The 16,385-nt window shown below is 41.1% G+C and overlaps 1 protein-coding gene across 4 annotated transcripts; it reads right to left on the bottom strand.

Annotated features, from left to right (window-relative positions):
* slc5a5 (solute carrier family 5 member 5) lies at positions 1–15,612 on the bottom strand. Of its 4 annotated transcripts, none has more exons than XM_015365362.2 (17): positions 15,542–15,612; positions 14,918–14,998; positions 14,031–14,437; positions 12,963–13,028; positions 12,615–12,666; positions 11,563–11,630; positions 11,292–11,446; positions 9,362–9,502; positions 8,465–8,594; positions 5,732–5,820; positions 5,152–5,264; positions 3,943–4,013; positions 3,550–3,636; positions 2,699–2,910; positions 2,210–2,313; positions 1,862–1,947; positions 1–591 (listed from the first exon to the last, which is right to left on the bottom strand). In XM_015365362.2, exons 3-17 carry the CDS (start codon positions 14,400–14,402, stop codon positions 454–456), a joined length of 1,884 nt encoding a protein of 627 aa, XP_015220848.2. In that variant the 5' UTR covers positions 14,403–14,437; positions 14,918–14,998; positions 15,542–15,612; the 3' UTR covers positions 1–453. The 4 variants fall into 4 exon arrangements, with proteins under 4 accessions (XP_015220848.2, XP_069042215.1, XP_015220846.2 ...); XM_069186114.1 differs by having other exon boundaries at positions 15,548–15,611; XM_015365360.2 differs by lacking the exon at positions 14,918–14,998 and having other exon boundaries at positions 15,542–15,605.
* Positions 15,613–16,385: the final 773 nt, after the last annotated feature.

The raw sequence follows: 16,385 nt of genomic DNA, 5'->3' as shown, positions 1-16,385 counted from the left end.
TCCTTTCATATATGGTTTATTTTAAGTAATAGCAAGTTCATGGGGTGTGTGTACACAGTGTTTTTGTATTTAACATATTCTCTATCCAAACGCCTTGCTTGTGGAAAGATGGAATTAATGGCCTTGTAAATGATCACAGTCATCCACAACCTTATTTAAAAAATTATCATTGCTGCTGTTCCACTTTCCTACTTTCCTTCACCTCTGACAACACTTGGAACACAGAGGTCAGACAGTCCAGAGTGTCCTCAGTAAGGCCTGTGTGTAGACGCAGCATGCCTGGTGCATCATTAACAACATGCAAAGAAGATGTGTCATTCCGCTGGAAAAAGACTCTAACCAGTGGCTTAATAAGTGCTACATGGGAGGTATTAGGTACAGCCCTATTTGTAACCTTTATTGAAAATAAAAGCATCTCATTAAACAATTTTGACATTCACCTTCACATACGTTCTAGACTTGGGTGTCAGGAATCCAAGTCTGGTCCCCATTTAGCATCTTCCTGCCTTGTGATCCCATTTTGCATTCTTCACCCCCTCCTTCTCTTTCATTGTTTCTGGGTGTAAGGGGTCTGCAAGTATCCAAACTCTCCTGGAAAGAAAGAGAACCTTGGATCACTACTGCTGGTCCGCAGAACGTCACAAATTACACACGTACTTGATATTCACCTTCACCTAATATTCATGGCACAGCCAGTATGCTGCTTAGCCTAGTCTCCATCTACTGACATCTAGTCTGTACAAATCAATCTGTCCTCCAAGTGAAGGGTATTGCTAGAGGAACAGTGCGTTTGTTCCTCATATCTGACTTTTTTCAAATGGATTCAAAATGTATGTGTGTAGAGAAGAACCATTGTTACAGAACTAAGTGCTGTAAAAAGTTCTTTATTGGACAAGATATGCATGCGGTAGGAGTAAAGATAAAGTCTATCTGAGCCTGGAGCAAGGGCTCCGGTGTTGGAAAAGATGCAGTTTTCTACATCTCTACATATTATAAACCGCTCTTCTCCTGGAAAACGTGTTAAATTCATTAAATTATGGGTAAATTAAGGGTAACCTCTCCACTACCGTGAGCTCCTGACAATTTAAAGAAACAGGAAGTCTACAGATTCTGGACCCTGAGGTGTGGGTTTGGGAATCAGTGGGATGAAGGCTCATTTGACTGATTATCCTGGTTCCTGCAGTACAAGCAGACAGAGTTTGCAACTCATCCCTGGATGGGACCCTGATTCATCCCTTGGATAGCCTTGCAGTGTTAGTTTCCATTTACTGTATAAAACTTGGTGGACTGGAGCAATTGGATTAGAGTACTCTAAAGTTACAGTAGCTACAGTATGTAAATCCAAAATCTTCTGATTAGGTGTCCAGTGCATAAACTTACACCTGGTATGTAGTATAGAAACAGTATTATTTTGGACCGCAAAGTAATTAATTCCAAAGATATACTGAACTAGAAATGTAGCCTCTATGATCTCTTAGATTGAAATAGTAGCCAAAGCTAAATTTCATTATATTCCCACGGCTCTGTGCTTAGATGAAGTCAGCATTTCATTTGATTAAATTAATTTCTTGAGCCCTTCTCTACTGTGTGTGAAGTTCTGGTTTGGTATTTTAGTAATGATGGTATTGCATTTCTGGAAGGAATACCTAAGGGAGAAAAACACAGAAATATTTTGCTTTCAAAAACACTATTTAATAGGCAATATGACAGCATCATTTGCATGTCATGACTTTAAATATCCATGGAAGTTGGCTTATCAAAGGGTAAGGCCTGGGTTGCCTTGCCTTTAGTTTCAGTATTTGATGTTTGTGATCTTTTTTTGTACTTTTGTTGAAAGTAAAAGGTTTTACTCCATACATACGTTACCATGTGAAGGGCGTTCAAGGGGTTTATTATTCAGGTCCCACCATAAAAGTCCAACGGCAATATCTGTCCTCTTGGTTGGTCCTAGTAAACAAAATACCTTGTTGAACACTGGATGAGGACAGATAAGGCTATTCAAAGTATGAAAGTGCCCTAAAAGTTGAATATGAAAAGGCATGATAGATGTAGTGTGAGAGGGGAAAAGGTCCTAATCTGACCTAAGAAATGTAAGAACATCTCCAACAGCACAGCCAAGAGGAGTTTACAAACCACTCATTCAACATCCCTCATACTGCATGGGTCTATATAGTTTTATAGAACATAGTGTTGGGTGCTTCCCCCACACCTGTTAGGTAGCTAACCAGAACTCCAACCAGCACCACTGTAGTCGTTCCAAGTGCTCCATAGTACAGGTATGATATGGAGTAGAAGTTCTCCAGACCAGACAACCTATGAACAGAAACAAGGCTTTAGCAGTGGTTCAGAGGCAGTGTGCATTAATTAGACCAATCTGCCAAACTCCCGATTAGCAGGTCTACATAATCCAGACTTGTCACAAAGATGATTGTCAAAAAAGGCCTTCTTTTACAAAACCAAATTACTTATCACATTCTTCAGATGTACTTATAGATTTATTACCCATATCCTCAACGTCTGACCGTTAGAAAACAATTTTCAGACACTAATAAAGGATTTTACCTTGCTATTTCTCATCTCTCCATTCATCCAGAATTTATGTGGTTCATTTAAATTACTTATTTATGTTGGATTTAAGCACTTGATAACACAAGTAGAGGAAAATCTCCTTCCACCATATTTCTCCAATTTTCCTTACGCCTCCTGGATTTTCGTGGCAGGCTGCCAGGGAGCTGGAGTGCCAGAGATCAGGCTGCTGTTGTGTGTCAAGTTGGTGGAGGGCATTAAGGGGCAGAAGTCAGCATAACCAGACAGCACCCCCATTACTTCAGAGCTGGGAGGGTACAGGATCGATCCAAGAGCAACCCACAATGAAATGCCAAGTCCTGCAAATACACCTGCAAAAACACCCTACAGGAACAGGAAAGAAGAGCATGTCAGAGCTGCCTGTCCTTCCTTCCTCTGCGCCTAGTTTAGATCTGCATCGCTGACGTTTCCACCCTTCAACCAGGAAGTGCACAGGAAAATCATCACTACCTTTGAGGTCAATTATTTAATGCAGCTCTAAAACACATGCTGTAGCTTTTTAGCTTGTGCTCATTTTGTATTCCAAAGCTTTGAGAACGTTGCCTCACCGGGCTCCTTATACTGGTGTATTCTGACAGAAAAGAAGTGGTAATAGAAACAGAATTCTACAGTGCACTCAGAACTATAGGATTCACTTGAGGTGTTGGAAAAAATAAAGTATTAAGAGGCATCTATGTAGGTGAAGTAGTTCCAAGTAGGGAGCTGTGTCAGCATGCGTACTGTAGGCTGCAAAGGAACAAGTAAAGGTTTACTCCACTTCCGAAACGTTACGCCTTCCTCGGGTGTCCACATCTGAAAAGTTCTGTTTCTTTCCTTCTCTTTTCAGCGGGGAATAAACATTTACGTGTTCCTAAAAGTAGCTGAAATGACTAAAAATACATTTTAGTAATAAAAACATGAACCACAATTGCTCGTGGTCGTGCTAATGGTTCTCCTTTCAGTTGGCACAGTTTGGGCACTCACCAGTGTGTTGGCTGCAGGTATAAACATGCCCAGGATAAAGGCTCCAAGCAGTGGGCCACTCAACACCCCCATGACCGTGAATGACCCCTAGAGAGCAAATGGGCAAAACAGAACACAAATCTTTGCAGGCTGCAGGACGTGAATGTAGATCAACAAACATCTGTTTTCTAAATCTTTCACCTTCACGAGACCATTGTGGTTAAGTGAAGGTCTGCATAAGAAATGCATATTGCTAAATGGAGCCTTAACACTTCTGGATCCTGGATCTGTGCAGCAGTGTGATTTAATTGAATGTTTAAAGACTTCCTGGTAGCTGCCCATACCTTGAAATGGTGACTGTTGTTTCAAAGTTTAGACTGATCAATATAAATATAAGGGAAGAAAATGCTTTACCTGAAGAACCCCTCGATCCAATAGGGAGAAGAGGGAAGCAACAGTGATGCAGACGATTCCAAACATGAAAGCTGTAACGGAACAGTAGAGCTGTAGCAGATGCAAGCAGCTTCAGAGGGAATCCCTTTTAAGTATTCATCTGGTTAGTTGTAAAAATACAGGGATGATCATCTAGCAATTAAGTTTAACATTTCTCATTGTTCCCGATATCTGACATGTTAATATGGCAGGTATTACAACACTCATTTAATAATAACTCCATTTCTTCAGAATGACTGTAAATGCCCTGGGTTTAGCATGGTCTGTGGCATTATAACACTCTCTCTGCTCCTCTTGCACGGAGTGCCTCATAGGAATTGCAAGATCTGAACAATCAACTGAAGTCACCTTCAGAATCCCTATTGGCCACCAGCTCCTGAAGAACTGGTTGGGAACTCTCTGCAGTTTTGCTAAAAGATTGCATAGAAGCTATCTAAGATCACAAAATTCTTCTGTTCAACACATGCCAGATGTGTATCGACACATAACGTTCCCTTTATCTGAGTGTAAACAAGTTTCTGCAAAGTCAAATATGAACAGGAACGAAGTGTACACATGAGAGAAATTGAGCTTGCACTGACTGCATGTGCACACAGTGTTTAAAAATATTTTTGGCCCCTTCCTTAGAAATACAAGAGCATTGCTTACTATGCCTTTTAGCTCCATTAGGCAATTGCCTTTGACAGTTAAAAAGCCTTATCAATTATAAGGTTATAATTCAGTGCATTCTGAAACAGGCAGTTCATCAAAAGCATGAATGTTCTGAGGTGTACTTCATCCTTTCATGTAATTTTAACAGCTGTTTAAATCACAGAAGCCACCGTAAAGCTTCCTGGTACCTCACTTTTCCACTCTGGGGGATCCCCTGCAGAGTCCATTGACACATCACAACTGTAGCAGCTAATCTTTTTAATCTGCACAAGCGCTTTCAGTGTGCAATGCAGCAATGTAGTTTGATGAGCTTGCAGCTCCATAACTCCTCGAGTAGGTACGGTATTAGGCAATAGAGGACCAGGTTTGAGGTGCTGACTACAATTCTGATACTTGATATGAGGGTTTGAATTTAGGTCATGAGCCTACAGAACACCTTGTTTTCCTCCATCACACAGTTGATTTGTGATGCATTAGGTTTACAGAGTGAAAGGATAATGAAGGAATGGTTCAGCTCACACAGGCCTTTGGAGATTAACACCAGCCTCTTCTGTGACACCTGGGCGAGACGGGTCTTGATCAGGTCTTCCATGGTCACGGCCGCCATGGCGTTAATACTGGTGGAGGCCGTGCTGCCAAGAGAGTGTAGCCACATTTTTCAGACTCTAGGCTTTTCTTTTCTCTATTGAGACTGACTAAAAAATCTAACACTGAAAAACGAACCAAGCAAATGAATACAAAAGGCTAGAAAAAGGGTTGTATCCTTAATTGTTTGAGTGCCATTTCAGGTTTCATTTAATTTAATTTCAATTAATTTATTTCAGAACAAACAGGCTTTACAAACATGGTTCACAGTGGTGAGAAGCAAAGCAGTATGGCAGTTAGTACTTCAGTGATCAGTAAGTTCCAAAGGTTGCTGGGATCACAGCCGTTAACAATTAAGAATAATTTCTGCTAGAAATAGAAGAACACAGCAGAGAGGTAGTTGTTCTGCCTTCAGCCTCCCATTCCTTTTGCGCTTATCTCACCAGCTTCAACTGTTTATACACCCATAGCCCTCACAATCGAGCCCCTTCTATAAAGAAACATTGAAACATACCTTAGTGTTCCACTGTATGCAGAGGCAAGAAACAGACCAGGAAAACCAGGATAGTCTTCAAAGATGTCCAAGACGAAGTAAGGCATATACTGAGAGGGACAGAGGACCAGAAAACTGCAGTACTCTAGTCCTACTAGCTTAGACATTGCCAAATGTTTGATGCATACAGTTCAATGAAACATTTGACTAGAACAGTCCCAACCCCTGAATCCTGATGGGATTTAGAAGCACCCCATAAATTCAATGAACTTGATTATAGAGCAGGTTTTTTTCAAAACCATGTTTCTTTTGCATTACTATTATAATGGTGTGCAAATATTACAATGAAGTGCAGTGGCAGTGGTGTAGACAGATCCCAGATTTGAAAAGAACACAGCTTGCCAAGGAGCCACGGAGAACAAAGAGAAATAATCTGTCTCCCAGCATGAGAAATTCACGTAAATGTTGACGTCATGTCGTTCCAGAAATGACAAAAAAAGAAACTACGCTGTTGTTCCAAAAATGCCATTCTTGCTTGCTGCAGCAGTAGTTTTATAAGTCATCACTACAAGTCACTAAAGCACACTGTTGAACCATGTTGATTGATTTTGTTCAAACCACTAGGGAAACTGTAATGGCAGCGGGACAGCTGCTGGCACACACCACACTAATTCTTCACTGCCAGCATGCCAATTTTTCACATGGTCTGTCTTCTTTTGGACCCTCTCCAGGATCCTAGATTTTTCACGTTGCCCTCTTGGAAAAGACTGGAGAAGACGGTCCTCTTCCTTCCTGGTTTCTCTGCACTTGGTTCTACTCACACAAGTCACTAGATCTTCTCACCCAATTCCTAAACTTCACTAGTCACTATTTATTTTGACACAACCAGACACGATTATATTAACTCCATGTTGGCCAAGCACAATAATCTCTAAAATAAGTAGTTCCACTCAAATCTTTGCTCTTACTCTTCATCAAGCACCTGATCTTCACTAACAGTCACTAATCCCCGATCAGTATTGTGGCTGATCCTGTTTGGCCAGGGACGCCTCTCTGTAGCCAACACTTGCGTCAAAACGCTGACACAACAGCAGCTGGTTGGTTATTTTCTCTTTCACTTCTCATACCCCTGTTTGTGTGCTGATCAAAGGGTTTAGGGGATGGTCAAGACAACCTGTGCCATCTAGACTCTTTTCTCAGCTGTAGGGAGAAGGTAAGCTTCTACATTACAAAGCAATACCCTACTCCTCCAGGTACAGTACCTATAATGCCCTACACCTCCAGGGTTTAGCTGACCAACAGCATTCCTCAACAGCACACTTCAGCATCAACACACAAACCCAATCTCTTTTTAATGAGCACTCTCCTCTGGAGCTTTTCCACCTTCCATGCTGGAGCCTAGAACCAGACTGAAACCTTTTGCATCCCAGCTGTTCTAATAAGCTTTTTAATTAACCCAGAGAGCTGGCTCATGCCATGACATCCTATCCTGACAGCTCCTGTCCCTCATATGTAGTTTTACTCCCTCTGAGAGCTAATTGCTCAATCAGACCAGGTGTGCCTCATTCTACAATTTTTCCATTTAACAGGTGGCTCTCTAACGAAACCACGTCCCACTACCTCACAGGCAGCAGCAGATGAGATCAGATTCTTTTTTTGTTTCCTAATATACCACGGGAACAGGGGAGAAATATGTCTAGGACAGTTGTGATTTACACACATTTGCGTTGCTCAAACCCAAAGCAACGTATTTCAGTGGAGCTGAAAGTTTAATTACCAAAGTGCCTCTCGTCATGAATTGGAGACCATAGCACACTGACCCAGCTGCCCCTCCCTAAAAGCAGCAGGATCTCTCTTCTGTATTCAGTTCCTCTCATTGCATACTGTATTATGGGACTTTAGAATCACAAGTGGCATCCAGCAGAAAGGCTTATTTTTTTGAGTGACAGGAAGTGACAAGGGGAAATAGATCAAAATTACACCACAATTCTAAAAAGAATTAAAAAAACAAGACTAAAGGAGACACAAGACTAAAAAAGAACATGGTTTAATATAGGTTTAAACTGAGTGTGCACGTAATAAGAGGCACAACATTTGTCATCTTTTTGTCTGGGCATCCTCTTTGGATATAGCCCTAAACTGGCTGCTGAAAGAATTACATTTTTGTAAAATATCCAGCACATCTTGCATCCAAAATAAGAAAATACTTTAACTAAAATGTTAAGGAATATTGCTTGCTTTCAGATTTGCCCCACTGCTGACACACAACATCTCTAAACCTCTTAAACTATGGCTCGGATATGTTTGTCATTCTGCCAAAATGATTTTGCCAACCCTTGAAAGTGAACTACAAGTTTTCATGAGAAAAAAAATTGCATTAAGAGGCTCTTAGTGGCAGCTGTGTTATATTTTGCTCCTATTATTTGCTCTTATGGGAAAAACCTGGTTGCATAAGTAGGAGTTTGATAGGCATTCTATTAGTGATGAACTTACACTAAACTGAAACAGTGAAGAATGTTTCTGAAGATACACAATAGTACTCATACCAGTCCTCAAACAATCTAAAGTGTTATGACAATAATACCACAGGCATGTCGTGTTTTTTAGTATTTTGTATTGAAAAGTTCAAACAAAATGCCTAGAAAGACTAATGGCCATGTTCCTATTTTAGGGTATTTTCTACCCATGTCTGCACTGTAGTGATTTCTGTGGCACATGTTCTGTTGTTGGCGTTTTGTTCTTAGAAGCACTTACCTGGTCAGCAGAGGAGATCTGTCCAGTCAGGAGTGGGTCACAGTGATGGTACAGAGTGAACATGACAATCCCACAGCTACCCGCACAGCTCACAATGAGACACAGCCCAACCTGATTCACAAATACGGCCCTGAACACAAAGGACACATATAAAGTAAGCAAAGCTCTTAAGTTAAATACCTGAAGAGAAAAAAACACTTTTACATGTGTGTCAGGTTTTTTAAAACATGGGATAAAGATCGCATTCAGCACATGAAAGCTCTTCAGAACCTGCTGTTAGAGAAAAGGCAGATGATGTAACCTTATCTCTCCCAGATAAGAGTTCTTCATCCACCTTGTGAAATTTCCAAGTTGCTGACAGCCACTTGTTTTTGTGAACCACAGGAGTCAGTACTGTACTTAAAAAAAGCTATCCAGTCATTGAGTTTCCTGAGAAGGAACCCTCCATTTGAGAGGTTCTGCTTCACCTGGTGTAACTTACGACTGAGAGCAGTTTGAGTGAATTAAAAGTAGCTTGTGTGCAAGTAACAGGATGCTGAGAGAGTGCTTTACAGTATGTCAACTGCTTTGTGCTGTATCCCTTCATTTGTGTTCTGGAAGATAAACTGTGATGAAAACACAGAATGCAGGCTACCATTGAACCCTCACTGTTGCAAATCACTCCAAAAGAAACAAAGTAAAAGGTGTGTTTTTGCACTCCGGGAGTATTTGCTCTTCTCGTGTCTTTGTTAATTCTTGTGAAGTGCATATGTAGTTCCTGAAAGTCTTTAAGTAGTGGTGATATCTACTTTGAATTTATCGCTGTTCACACTTTCCAGCCTTAGTGGTAAGGCCAGCAGAGAGCCAAGCCTGATGTCATGGTGGATGGCTACTACAAGGGAGCGCTGTTCTGCTCACCATTGCGCCTGCCTCTCTGTCTTACAGGAAATGTAGCGCTGCACCTGGGCTTGGTTCACTCCATACATAGACAGCCACAGCATGGCCCCCCCCACCACTAGGCTCCAAAAAGTGTAGCGCCTCCTTGGGTCGAAATTGAAACTGCAGAGTAGAGGAAAGAAGCAGTCAAGACACAGAGATATGTCCAAGATAATAATAATCCTTATACTTGTATAGCGCTTTTCTGGACACTCTACTCAAAGTACTTTACAGGTAATGGGGACTCTCTCCTCCACCACCCATATGAAGCCCCATCTGGATGATGTGATGGCAGCCATAATGCGCCAGAACGCTCCCCACTCACCAGCTCGCAGTGGGGAGGAGAACAGAGGGATGAAGCCAGTTCAGAGACGGGGATTATTAGGAGGCCATGATTGGTAAAGGCCAGGGGGAAATTTGGCCAGGACACCAGGGTTGCACCCCTACTCTTTTCGAGAAATGCCCCTGGGATTTTTAATGACCACAGAGAGTCAGGACCTCAGTTTTACATCTTATCCGAAGGATGGCGCCATTTTACAGTATCATGTCCCCCTCACTATACTGGGGAATTAGGACCCACGTAGACCACTGGGTGAGCGCCCCCTGCTGGCCCCACTAACACCTCTTCCAGCAGCAACCTTAGTTTTTCCCGGGAGGTCTCCCATCCAGGTACTGACCAGGCTCACTCCTGCTGAGCTCCAGCGGGCTGCCAGCTGTGAGTTGCAGGATGATATGGCTGCTGGCTAAAGATGGGTCCATTATTGTGCATAAAGCAATATTATCAGGCACCCAAATTCAGTCTTCTGTCATCTGAGAAACAACCCAAATGAACTTGCATAACCTTAATACTTTTAATAATTAAATTTGTCTTATCTGTCTGTTGTTTTGCAGGAGGATAGAGGATTTGCTCTTACAAACTGTTTACAATTCAGCCACCATAGGTCATAGACATTGTGAATGAGCGTTCAATGGATGGTGTCCGTTAAAAGCCCCCAATATTTTTCAGCATATTGTTAAAGCAGGTGTGAATGTATATTTGCCGTATTCTTGTTAGGAGAATTATCATAAAATTGTGCATTCAGTGCTAATTAATTATTCATTATAATTAATGAATTATTAATTAACCCAGACTCCATCATAAACTTATCTGACGTAGATAAGATTATGTTAATCGGTCATGTAACAACATTTCGGTGAATCATACATAAATGCCGTTGAGTGGAAAAACTTTCAAGCTTTCATGTGACTCATTTTTAATTAAAGGAAATATTTTTTTTTTACAAAACAATGTCAAGATGAAAAAGGCAGAGACTTAATAAAGTTTTCTATAAGGGTGAAACATGCATTTATCGAGAATGGATTTGACACATTTCATCATGGAATGGAAAGGTTTCAAAAGCTTTAACAGCCTGTCACCACAAAGTTTCTGGCAAAATGATAAATGTAATGTCATACAAAACATGTTTGTAAGAAGTTCTGCTCAGAATAACTGAATGAATTTGGTGCCCCACAGTCACAGAGATTCTGTTTCACTGGATGTACAGTAGAAAATGCTGTAAATACTGTCATTAGGAGAAGTGCAATATTACTGAACGCACCTTCCTGAAGCTGAGGGTTAGCTACGTAAAAAAATATGGATGTTTGGTCTAGCAAAGGTCTTAGAAGATTATAATTTTTTTGTCTGCAATGCAGGTCCTGGAATTGGATCACTAAACTAACTGGAGAATATCTGAGAGTGTTAAAATTTCAACAATACAAGGTGTGTTCCCTGCTTAATGAACATGTTGTGGAAGTTCAGAAGCTATGCCTGCCCTCAGACAAGCACTGTTCTGTGTGTGTGCCATTTGTGCATGTCTTAGTATTGTGTCCAGCACTGGTATTTGTGAGTAAGTCTACATCAAGATCTTCTTACTTGTCCAAATTAACTCGAGAGCTGTTGGCAGCAATTTCCAAAACCTTCGCTGGTCCTCCTGCCAGTGCAGTTCCATGGACTAAGACAGCCAAGAAGCCTGACAGCATGACGATGATCTGAAATACATCTGTCCAGACCACTGCCTTCATCCCACCCTGGGTGTCCAGACACAAACGAGATAGTATCTGTTATTCCCCAGCAAAATCTCAGCACAATCTCACAATCCAGCACCCTTGTCCAGTAGGTTTAACCAGAAAGAAAATGTCCTTACCAAAGAAGTATAGAAGGTGCAGATGGCCCCAGTGGACAGGAGAGAGGCCCAGATGTCAAAGCCAGTGACTAAACACAAAGGAGATCAAATTAAATATGGCATATGGTCCTTGGAAACTAATGTGATGATTTTTGATCGGGACATGTGGAACTTTCTGTATATTTTGTTAGTGGCAAAGCACTGTGTTGTATTGGCAAAAAATTTCAAACAAACCAGTTTTGTTCATTATCCTCCAGTGGCTAATGTTCTGGGACTAAACCTGGGCGTGCAGGAACAAACAGAATTATTACAAAACTGAATAACATGCATTTAGGCTTTAATTTTCCCAGCTTCTTATTTTTTCTTTCTCCCGTTCTTCTTCTTTTTCTGGATGTGAATCTGTGAAATCTGGTGTGCAGAGACAGGACCTGCCACAGTTCAGGAGAAGATTTCGTGAAAAGAAGACCGACTTGGGAGACCCAAAACAGCAGAGCACAGCAGACAGAACGCAGAAAGAGAGAGCCTCCCACTGGGTCAACCCAGGGAAAGCTCTCATCCAAGGGCATGTTGTGCTCTATGATCCAAGCAGTGTGGACTTGAGCCTGTGTCAGGTCACTAGCTGACTGTGACTGGGATTACTCAAGCTGGCTAAGAGCTGCCAGGGGTAGGGTGAAAGTAATTGCCCAGAGCTCTCTCAACTCTCAGTGGCCCTGTGACCTCCCGGGCACCTGCAGGCACACAATGTTGTCTTCTAGGTAACAATGGAAGGCTGTGCTGCCTTTGACTTGTAAAGATGAGCCGCTCAAGGCTGGGCAGCTAGGCGTCTAGCAACACTTCCTCATTCTTCCCTGTGTGCAGTTGCAGGTTTCAGGAAGTATGGAAGAAACTGTCTTTGTCGCTCTCAGAACAGTAGATGTACTGGGATAAGCCGATTGGCTGATTGCCTGTGATGGATAATACAGGAATGCATCCACATCCTCATGCCAGTGTTACATTATCATTCTGAGCCTCATTCTCCAATTAAGGCAAGGCAGCACATGACCAGCCACGAGGAAAACACATTGTGATCTTACCTTGATTCAGGATCAGAGCTGGGGCATAGATCACTATTCCAGTGTACAGCAACTGTGGAGATAAATTAGAAATACAATACAGACATGTAACGTTAAATACGGGCCTACAAAAGAGTGGTAATAAAAAAATAAGGGATGTTTAGGTGCACTTTAAAAAAGGAGATGGGTTCTTTGGTGCATATTAGGTTTGTCAACAGCTTCATCAAAGCAGACCACTTTGTGTCAAAGGTACCAAGAGGGAATGGCCTTTGCTTCTTCCTTCTGCCCAGCTGTCTACAAAGCGGGTACCACATGATAATTGTGATGTATAAAGTGAGGGTGATTGCTCTGTTCTTCAGTCACTCTTACCGTGGCTATTATAAACTGGAAGTTTCCAAGCAGCTGCATGTTTCTGTTAAACCTCATCTTCAGATACTGGAACACAGAACAAACAGCCTGGCTCATAAAGAGGACTGGCAGTAAAAACGAACTGTTTTCCAATCCACCTGTTTCTAGGGGCTGTGCCTGTCACTTCTGATGTGGAACTTTAACAAGTGAGTTGCAAAGTTCTATCAGTATTTTATTTGGCACAATGCAAGTGCAGTTTGCAGCATACTTGGTGTTCGTAGTCAGAACAAAAATCAACAAGCCCTAGCAAGAAAAGGTCTCAGCAAAAACGTTTTAAAAAAGCATAATATTTTTAAAGCAGACACTTTCAATATTCACAGGAGAGACAGATACTTATCACCAAATAACACAGGCCAACTTAACCAAGACATTAACTACATTTTTGTATTAAAGGGACACTGATAAATTCCAATAAATCAGAAAGTAAAAGGAGACCTGATAGAGGAATTAACAAGTCACGGGTATTTAATTATACCTGTAAACATAGTCTAAGGCACTTCAGAATAGCAGTCCTTACTCTCTAAGCTGTGGCAATAAAAAAAGAAATTGGTTTCACTCACTTATTTTTATCAACCATTATCTTACTGTGGCTTCAAACACTGTGTCTATCTCTGCATGCAGAAGACAGCAGAATTACAGTAGTAATATGTGCTTTCAGGATCCGAGATCTAGCCCCAAAGAGATTAAATCCTGTGTGTACTTTTTACAAATTTATAGTTTAATTTTACTAACCACTAGATCTGGAAAAACATGTTTAGAAAAAAGTTCCATTTAATTCCCTAAGCACTTCTGATCTGAAACAGCACAGAAACCTACAAACCCAGCAGTTCTCCAGAATGAATGTTGTTCAGACAGGGCTAGATATGTCCAAACTCTTGAGCCTTGGTTTAGCAAGAATTTACCACCTGGTTCTTTTTTTCTGCCTCTAGCTCCTGAAAGCATGGAAGTTGTTGGGTTTTTTTTTGTTCCCTGTGGATCAGCCACTAAGCTGCATAATGAAGGGATCTTAAAGTTTCCCAGAACCCTGACCTGGTTGGTGCTCGTGATCCCAAGGCGGTAGAAGACTGGAAGAAAGAAGTAGGCTGTAATAAAGGAGTTGCAGGTCTGACCCACACACATGTACAGGAACACCATGCCATAGCGATAGGCTTCGGTGGGCACTCCCAACACCTGAACAGCCGACATGAAACTGGCACAGAGTGACAGCCCAACGGGAACAGCAGGCATCTGTCTCCCAGCAGTGAAGTAGCTGGCAGCATCCTGTCTTTGACCACTCTTTTTGAGAGCCTGGAAGAGCCCAATCACCATGGAGACTAGCAGCATGGTGGCAAAGACAGAGTAGTCGGCAACTGTGAAGCCAGTCCTTGCTGGATGGGAGTGTGTACTTCCATTGGCATCCATCACAAATGGACCTGGTGCAGTGGCTTGCTGGTGAGCTGTAGTTTAAAAACATGTGTCATCAATCCATCCATCAATATTATTCTTTTACAGCTCCTTTCAATCAATGGATTCTCTGCACACTTTAAATAAATTATACATAAGAAAACTGAATTTTACAAATTGTTACTGTTGACTTCTATAGAAACGCACATGAATGGTTTTCAACACCACTAATTTAACTGACGCTGTCCTAGGGTTGCTTAACCTCAGCTTCACAGATGTATTTACTGCATGTTCAGAATTTCTACCCAAGCCTGAAGACTTTCCGCTTTCATTCAGGCACGAGTTTTGGAGGAGTCTCACAAGGACTTCGGGTTTGAAGCTAGTAAGCAGTTTAACTGCCTGGCTGGGCTTGTAGAAAGGGCTCATGAAGACATCTAGTTTGAAGCTCACAAAGGATCTTATGCTTTTGTTTGGTTTGGGGATGTTAGTTGATTTCTTCTCATACTCTAATATAAAGAGCACTAACTCTTTACCTTATTCTTTTAGCTGTTCTGTTCCTCTGTCTTACCGTGACCTGCCTATCAACGTTCTTGTATACGACACCATGTTCCAGGCTGTTTTGCAATGCAAAGCATCAATTTCAGCATAGTTCTCTTTGATGAAGGCCTAACACAAACATCTGAAGCTAGGTAGACTTAAACGCATTACAACACAGCACACAAGCAAAACTAGAGGTTTAAAATAAAAGTTCTAATTAATTTAAAATGGCCTTTTCTGCAAAACTCACTAATTTTAGGTCTTACTGCTAGTATTTATTTTGTGTACACTGAATTTAATCAATTAAAATATTTAGCACCTCAAATGAGCCAGGTATAATACAGAGTGGCTTTAACATCTTTACACTATATCTTTAGTCTTCATCTTCAGAAAAAAAAATGTTTCAACATGTACAACAAACTATATCATTTCATGTATTAGTGGCACAAAATACACACAAAAAAAACACCACGATGTCATGTAACTCATCTCCTTGTGATAAATGCATAATCATGGAGAAAATTTGAAAAGGGCTAAATTCTGATTAAACAAAGCCAGATGTGAAATTATACACCTGAACTAAATGCATTAAAAGTGCAAAATAACAACTCCATACTCACACCTGCCTTTTCCTCTGGGAGATCCTGAGGTTATGTACATGCGACCCCTTCCAGCCTTTCCTGTGAAGAGTTTGTCTGGTGTAAGATGAGCTGTAGAAAACGGGAATGAGAAACACAGAGGAGGGCAGGAGGGGTAGGAGGAGACTGGTTAACATTTGCAGGGCCATTCTCTGCCTTCATGATAGCTTGGCTTACACCCATGTCATTTTCTCTATTAACCTTTTCCCATGCAACTGCAGCTTTTTGAAAGCACATACCCTGCAACTAGATAACTTATACTGATGCTTTCACAGTACAACAGCAAAATTATTTAATAGAAAGAGACTGGGGAAATCAAAACATGTATTGCATGGATTATTATGTCACTTCTATGAGGTGTTTATCAATATTATACTTTTTAAGTTGTTTTATCTCTTTGTTTACAGCAGAAACCACATTCAAGCCATCACTACAGGTAATCAAGGCAGACATCTTCAGTGCATCTTTACTCATTTTTGCATTTGTAATATCAAATTTCATTCAAAAGGACCATTTATATACAATGGGCAATAATTCGTTACACACAGTTTGTGCAGATGTTCTACTCAGTAACTTTTCAAAATGTATTATTATGATTGAATTCAAATTAATACTTTGGGAGGGATCTGAACCATAGAACAATAAAATTGACTTAACTCTAGCCAGGTGTTCCCAATTTGCAATGATTGAGGACATTATTGCTGTCTTTGCTTTTATTCAACATATTCATGCTGATCAAGACTGTGCCACACACCTGTGGAAGACTCGATACAACAGTTATTTCATACACTGCTGAAAGCAAAGATTAAAGGCTTAACCAGAGCCT

This window comes from Lepisosteus oculatus, chromosome 29 (assembly GCF_040954835.1).
Source record: "Lepisosteus oculatus isolate fLepOcu1 chromosome 29, fLepOcu1.hap2, whole genome shotgun sequence".
NCBI lineage: Eukaryota > Metazoa > Chordata > Actinopteri > Semionotiformes > Lepisosteidae > Lepisosteus > Lepisosteus oculatus.
Note: the sequence above shows the minus strand (reverse complement) of the source record. Positions and strands in the feature narration are given on the sequence as shown.

Bases quoted from the DNA above. Each gene is read 5' to 3' on its own strand.
- slc5a5 (XM_015365360.2), bottom strand. From the start codon at position 15,581: ATGTACATAACCTCAGGATCTCCCAGAGGAAAAGGCAGGT. The intron at 2,911-3,549 runs GTGAGTGCCCAA...CTGTTCCTGTAG, and splicing joins TACCTGCAGCCAACACACTG to GGTGTTTTTGCAGGTGTATT. The intron at 1,948-2,209 runs GTGTGGGGGAAG...TTTGTTTACTAG, and splicing joins TCTGGTTAGCTACCTAACAG to GACCAACCAAGAGGACAGAT.